This window comes from Mus musculus, chromosome 11 (assembly GCF_000001635.26).
Source record: "Mus musculus strain C57BL/6J chromosome 11, GRCm38.p6 C57BL/6J".
Classification (NCBI taxonomy): Eukaryota; Metazoa; Chordata; class Mammalia; order Rodentia; family Muridae; genus Mus; species Mus musculus.
The window spans coordinates 97,994,121-98,001,507 of NC_000077.6; the positions used below are offsets into that span (position 1 = coordinate 97,994,121).

Sequence of the window (7,387 nt, forward strand, 5' to 3'; positions counted from 1 at the left end):
GTGTACTCTAATACATTAAATAAATAAATATTTTTTTAAAAATGTCTTACCAGATGCCGTGTTATTTGACACAGCCTTTATTATAATTGCCTCTCAGCGGAAGTGACCTCCATTCAGTCATGTCCCAGGTGCCAGAAGGCTCAGAGAATATGTCAGGTGACTAACAGGCTAACGCTCAGCCACCTCTTTGACCTCCCCGACCTGGCTCCCTCCTTACCTCAGCATTAGAGTAGTAAGTGTCCCAGGTGGAGCGCAGCGCCTCCTGGCCCCCTAGGTCCCACATGAGGAAGTGAGTCTTCCGAAGAACAATTTCTTCCACGTTGCTCCCAATGGTGGAGCAGGTGTGAACAACCTCATTGGTCAGGCTGGGGAGGCAAGAGAAGGGCCTAAGGTCGTTGCCCAGTTCACTCTCAGCTCAGACCCTCTACTCCCAAAGCAGCTGAGTCCAACCCAGAACAACTCAGCTCTGGGTGACCAAGCACTGGGCAAGGCCCACGTCCTGTGGTTGATATGGGGAGAGAAAGGTCTGAGTTTGTCTGAGTGTGGCCTGGTCTGGCAGAGCTCCGGTCCGCCCTGGCTGGGGTTTGAAGTAGGAGACCGAAGTTAACCAAGTGTAAGGGGCAAGGGTGAGAAGATAAGGGTCCTGCCGCCAGGGGGAGCCAAGAGCAGCGAGGCGAGAAACCGCCTGGCATTCCACACCTGCCAGGACTGAAATGTGTTTGGCAGGGTAGATCGCGGGAGGCCGTGGGACCTGAAGTCACCCATTGCTGGCGGGATCCAAATCCAGGCCAGCAGCCACTAAATCAGGAAGGTCATACCAGCGTCTTCCCATCACTTCTTGTCTACAACTACCCACTAACCCAGGGAAGGGCTCTGGTGATTGGTGCAAATGACTATCAGTCTAGTGTGAGGCCCAGCCCACTCTATCCACCCAGTAGTTACTTACAACTGGTAGAGAATGGTGGTCTTCCCTGCATTGTCCAGTCCCACGATAATGACTTTGTGCTCTGGAGGCATCCAGGGGAAGGGCAAGGTCAGAGCCAACCCGGACGACTGCGGGCGTGGGTGTCCCTAGTAGGCTTCTCGTCCTGGCCTCTTCCTCACCCTCTGCTCTTGTCTGGATGAATGGATGCCTTCTCTCCCGGCTCCACACATCCCTTGGCAATCTCCGAGCTAAAGCTCGGTATCTCAGCTTTCTGTGTGCGCCCCCCCCCCCAATTTCCTAGGATGCTCAGAGAAACGCGGTCCGGGGGACCTCTGTCGAAGACTGTACCGTTTCACTTGCCATCGGACCGGACCCCTGCACCCCTCCTGACCCCCTACCCCACCTCCGTCTACATTTCTAGACAGCGATCGTCTAAAGGGTCCGAAGCACACTGGGCTCTAAATCACAATCTCAGGAAATTGACTTTGGGGGCCCTCAGGGTCGCACACAGCTCAGCTGGGTGGTGGGGTCAGAGGCAGAAGGCTCTCCCACCCCTGTGCACTGGGCACACTGAAGCGCGGGGTCAAGGTGGGGGGCGGGGGGCTTGTGGGAGGAGAGCAGGCAGGAGGCCATGGAGAGTATGGGAGTGCACAAATCCAACTCTAGCAGCGCAAGGTTCCCAGTCAGTCTTCACGGACGACTCCAAAATCCCAAGAGCCCCAGAAGACAGCGGAATCAAAGAGGTCACTGGGCTGCCCGGTGCGCCGCTTACCCTGACTCCCAAAGATTCGCATCAGCTTGGCTATCAGCTGTCCCATGGCACTCCCGGAGCTGGGGGCGGGCGGGGCTCAGCAGCCTCCAGGACCAGAGTCTGGCCCCAAATCTTCAAAGCCCTGCCTGGGGGAGGGCCAGACCCGCTGCTCCTATCAAATGTGCGGAACCCCAAGCGTCACCCTCGAGACCTGGGAATCCCACCGGACGCTGGCTCTTTCTCGGTGCTGAGGGTCTGAGTGGCGTCACCACGAAGACTAGGTATTTGTCTAGGGGCAGGAAAGTGCAAGGAAAATCCCAGAGTCCTCTTTACCCTGAGAAAACTGAAGTTGGAACTATCTGCTTTAGTGTTGCGAGTAGAGTGAGCAATGTGCAAAATGTCTGCTCTTCCTCTCCAAAAGCCACCGCTGGGGGGAAACCCTCCAAGGGCGGTCCAGCTTTCTCACATTGAGACACAGCATCCTCATCTACAAAGTTCAGACTGAAGAACCCTGCAACTCAGTTACAAAACAAACAACAAAGAATCTCAAAATGTTTTGCTAATCCAATCTAGTAATTTTTTAAAACTTTTTGTTTGCTTGTTTGTTTTTGTTTTTTGAGACAGGGTTTCTCTGTGTAGCCCTGACAGTCCTAGAACTCTCTGTAGACCAGACTGGACTCCAACATCAGAGATCCACCTGCCTCTGCCTCCTGAGTGCTGGGATTAAAGGTGTGTGCCACCAAGCCCAGCATTTTAAGATTTTGTGTGTGTGTGTGTGTGTGTGTGTGTGTTTTCACGTGCACGCACGCTGAACCACATGCCATATGTTTAAATACATGTATACCTTTGGAAGCCAGACGAGGTACTCAGATCCTAGCTTGGATACTGGAAACCCAACTCAGGTCCTCTTAAAGAGCAGCAAGTGCTTTTAACTGTTGAGCCCTCTCTCTAGCCCCTAATTACATAGTATTGTAATTTTTCCCATTTTGTGTTAGATGGCATTCACAGCTATCCTTAGCTACATGCAATTGCATGCAACCTGCAGGCCACAGTCTGAGGAGATGGTTCAGCAGTTAAGAGCACGTGTTGCTCTTCCAGAGGACCAAGTTCTGTTCCCAGCAGCCACCATAGACAGATAAGGACTCTCTATTAACTCTGGGTCCAGGGAACTTGTTGCTTCTGGCTTCTGCACTCTGTGCAATACCCACATGCAAATGCACACACCAATATATAATTAAAAGTAATAAAAATAAAAAATTTAAATCACCATGATTGCTGGGCATGGTGGCACACACCTTTAATCCCAGCATTTGGGAGACAGAAGCAGGTGGATCTCTGAGTTTGAGGCCAGCCTGGTCTACAGAGTGAGTTCCATGCCCCTTCCCCATTCCAAAGGAAATGAAACAATAAATACCGAGCCTGGGCTACATAGTGAGATTGTCTTTTACAATCTAAACCAGCCAGTCTCTCTCAGCAGAGGGAAAAGTCTTTTTATTTGTTGATTTGTTTGTTATTTTCAGAGGACCTAAATATATAATCTGTCACCCTGGCTGGCTTTAAACTCCTGAACTCCAGCAATCCTCCTGCCTCAAACTTCTGAGTGGCCTTCTGGCCTCACAGGCTCCAGCAGCAGGTAGACCCAACAGTGGGTTTGTGGGTCACGAGGAAAGTAGCAGCCCCAGCAGGAAGAGGGAGAAAAAAAACCAATGTGTTGTTTGTGAATTTCACAACCTGGGAGAAACCCAGAAAAAAATCTAAAGAGAAGTGAAAAAAGGCACGTTGACCTTTGGCTGGAGTCCCAGACTCCGTATTTTCTCTTTGGTCCTGAGAAAATTGGAAATCTTTGATATATTTCTCCAGCACTACAATTCAAGGCAGACTCCAAGAAAGAGGCTGTAGTCATCACATCACACTGGAGCATCCTCCTAGGGCCCCTATGGCTGTCTGCCCTCTGCTAAGGCAGCACCCCCAGCGGGGGGGATTCACCTCTACCTCTACTGCGCTCGGGCCCTCCCTCCTCCTCATGTCTTACCAACCTTTCTTTTTTGTTGTTGTTGTTGTTGTTTGTTTGTTTTTGTTTTTCGAGACAGGGTTTCTCTGTGTAGTCCTGGCTGTCCTGGAACTCACTTTGTAGACCAGGCTGGCCTCGAACTCAGAGTGCACCACCACGGCTGGCCCAACCTTTCTTAAAGACAGTTCAGGGTCCATGACTCCCCACTCCATCAGCTTTGGCTGGCTCTCTGTTGCCCACTGAGTTCAAAGCAACTTCCTTATGTGGCCTTTGAGAGCCTCCATAAACAGCCCCTGCGTGCCTACTTCAGCAGTATTTACATCCACTGGTCCTCACTCAGGCCCCGGTCTTAGCCAGATCTCTCACCAGTGCCCGTGCTTCAATGTCTCCTCTGCTTTGAAAGGGAAACACCTGGCAGCCTTTAACTGGGATGCTTGTGGTAAGCAAAGACAAACAGAACCAACCCTTGGAAGCTCACCTCTGGCCTCCACAGACCCACCCAGGCACATATGACACACACCTTCATCCCATTCCTCTTGGTGGACAGAGCTAGAACAACACAGAATTGAAGACATGATCCACACAGTCCATCAGGGCTGATTCCATGTCAGCCCCAGGAAGGGAGCTGGGGTTGGGGCTGGGAGGCTTGACAGGGGCACAGAAGGTATTTGGAGAAATCACCCAGTGTTTGAGGCATGGCTGCCATCTGGTTCCTAGGGGAAGAAAGGCGTCCTGCTTTGTCACCCAGTTGCAGAATTGAAAGTGACATTCGGCAAGCTGGGGGCACACTGAGTGAACAGAACAGAACTGCGGTGGTGGCTGGAGAGGGCTCAGTTAGGAAGGGTTGAGAGTGGCTTTCTGCTCTTCCAGGGGAATAGAGTTTGGTTCCTGGCGTCCATGGAGGTCAGGGGATCCAGCATTCTCTTCTGGCCTCCATGCTGTTTGTGCAAGCGCATGCACACACGCACATGCGCGAGTGCACACACACACACACACACACACACACACACACACACACGTGCACACACACACACACTTCTCTGAGAAGATTTGATTTAGAAGGAAGCCTAGACAGCCACTATGGAAGCTAAAACAAGATTTAGGATATTGGACTGAAACCACAAGCCCATCCTGGGCCAAAGTGGCCTCAGTTTAACCCAGCCTATTTCAGGATAGTGATCCTTGCTGGGGAGTGGTGGCACACGCCTTTAATTCCAGCACTTGGGGTTGAGGCCAGTCTACAGAGTGAGTTCCAGAACTACACAGAGAAACCCTGTCTTGAAAAAAAAAAAAATCCTAGCAACCACATGGTGGCTCACAACCATCTGTAATGGGATCTGATGCTCTCTCCTGGTGCATGTCTGAAGACAGTGACACTGTATTCATATCAATTAAAAAAAAGGGGGGGGACAGTGAACCTTTGGGCTGACCTGGGATCTGTGGCCTGCCCCCCTTCTGTCACAGAGGCAGTATCCACCAGAGTTGGAAGAAGCTAGTCAGAGAAGCAGTGAGGGAAAGGAAATCAGTTAGGAGGGAATCCCCCTGCCTCAGCTTCTGAGTCCCAGAAGTGGTGGCAGCACCAAGCTGGCTGATGTCATGGCTGTTAAAGTCCTCACGTGTCCACACCCACGAGCTTGCTGATCCGGCAGTCTAAGTGGGTAGAGGGCGTGGTTACCTAAAAACAAGACTTCCTCCCCATCTCTACTATCTGTGCCGGCTAGAAATACCTACCTAAGTTCTGAGCAAATGCAGTTGTAGGCAGCTGGTGCAGGAAGAGACGTATTTGGACACCTGCTTCCTCCATCTCAACCCCCTAACCCCTACTCTTTCCAAAATCAGGGTTTCCTGGAGCAGAAGAATTATGAACTTGGGGATCACAGGCAGCACATAATGATATTTGTGGAGGCTGGTAAAGTTGCCCCCCCACACACACACACACCCCGCTGGACTCCTCTAGGGGTCAGTGGCTGCCTTCCTCTATGGCCTGAACTGAGGTTTCCTCCCAGGTGGATATCAGCGGCATCATCTATCTGCAGGGAAGACCGTGTCTAGCCATGACCATTTACAGTCCTTCAGAACAAAACTTAGAAGGCCTGCTGTGACCTGCTCCTGCCAAGCTGCTCTGGCCACCAGCTGTCACCATGTTGTGTTAGTCAGGAGCCACTAGCATGTCATGCATGTCCCCTCTCTCCTCTGCACTAGGAACTTCCTCCCTCTTCTCTGCCTCGGGTTAACTTAACCATGTTCCCAGGTTTCAAGGGAGCTTCACCTCCCTCTCAAAGCCTTCTCTGACCTCTCTGGTTAAGGAACTGGTGTTCCCGGTACTGACTGCTCCCCCACAGCAAGAAACTTGGAGCGCTATCTGTGGTTTCCAGTTTGACTTGTGCCTACCACAGAGGAGATCTTTAATAAATGCTGGCTCCACACCTAAACATAGACGTGAATGATCGATTACCATGCAAAGGTAGTGGGGAGGATGGGAGGCAGAGCAGGGCTCTCAACAACTCTACTATCAGTTCCCCAAGGGACTCTGCCCCTGGGCTGCCCAGATCCCTGTCTGTGATCTGCTGGCTTATCTGGAGGCCATCAGGGGTCCGATGTCAGACTGACCCTTAAACACAAACTATGAACAGAAGCACTCAGGCAGGGGACCCAGATGTTCAAGTCTTCTAGAGCTGTCACCTCAAAAACAAGACCTAGGAAGGCAAGGAAGCTTTGCAGGTGCTGTGTGAGGCAGGACAACAGCTATGAGAGCCCACATCCTGGCAGCTGGTGACGAGGAGGGGCCTGCCACCTGCTTATTTTGTTCTCACATGTCTCAGGGGGCCTGGTCTCTCCAACCTCTTCACACCAGCGGAAAACCTCCCCGGCTCCAAAGCTCTCAGGACCCGTGTGATAGCACATCTGTAACTTTTGCAATCACACTCAGGAGGGTGAGGCAGGAGAGTTGCTATGAGTTTGAGTCCCACCTCAGCTGCATGAGTCCCAGGTCAGTCAAGAGTTACATTGTAAACCTGTCCCAAAATAAAACTTCCTGGCATGCTGGTTCACCCACTGCTGTGATCCCAGCATCTGGGGATGCTGAATAAATCCCAGTGTAGCTGGAGATACATGGTTACCCTTGTCTACTGAGTGTACTGAGTGACACCCTGTCTCGGGAGGAGGTGAACAAATAACCCCCCCCACCACCACCACACACACACACACCAAGCTGGGTGCTAAGTGTGTGGTGTCTTTAATCCCAGCAGTCAAGAGGCAGATCCAGGCAAACCTCTGAGATACAGAGGAGCCGAAGTTCACCCTTCCCTAGTGAGGAGCTGCTAGGGCACAGGGAGGTCAGAGTAGAAAGGGGCAATAAATAAATAAAAACAAAGTATGTGTCTTTAAGATGTGAACTAGTGAGGCTTGAGCCCACCGGCTCAATTAGCAGCACCCACCCCACCCCACCCCACCCCACCCCGCCCCCTTTGCAGGGAAGAAACAGGAGGTATGGCTGGTGTGAGCCTGTGGCTGAATGAGGAACACCTGCAGACAATCCCGAAGCAGCAAAACAAAGTACCATCTCTCCTTGGCCTCAAAGGCGCAGGCGGAGCATTTGCTTGCACTCCCCCTTGATCCCCAACAGGTCCCCACCCTCACCACGGAGAGAGAGTGAGACTGCAGGGCTGACAAAGTGTGGTGACAACAAAGAAAACAGGCT

General features: G+C 51.8%; 1 protein-coding gene across 6 annotated transcripts in view; it reads right to left on the reverse strand.

Annotated features, from left to right (window-relative positions):
• The window catches only part of Arl5c (ADP-ribosylation factor-like 5C), a 6,711-nt gene extending 4,546 nt beyond the window's left edge, over window positions 1-2,165 (reverse strand). For 2 of the 6 annotated variants that reach the window (NR_152188.1, NM_207231.1), the window contains exons 1-3: window positions 1,698-2,053; window positions 947-1,007; window positions 218-365 (exon numbers count right to left, since the gene is read on the reverse strand). Coding sequence is in view for 5 of the 6 variants with exons in the window: in NM_207231.1 (NP_997114.1) it covers window positions 218-365; window positions 947-1,007; window positions 1,698-1,743 (255 nt within the window). In the remaining variant the exon portion in view is untranslated. Of the gene's footprint in view, window positions 1-217; window positions 366-946; window positions 1,008-1,697 lie in introns of all 6 variants that reach the window. The other 4 variants (XM_030245868.1, XM_011248941.3, XM_011248939.3 and 1 more) reach the window with 4 other exon arrangements.
• Between the last annotated feature and the right edge of the window lie 5,222 nt (window positions 2,166-7,387).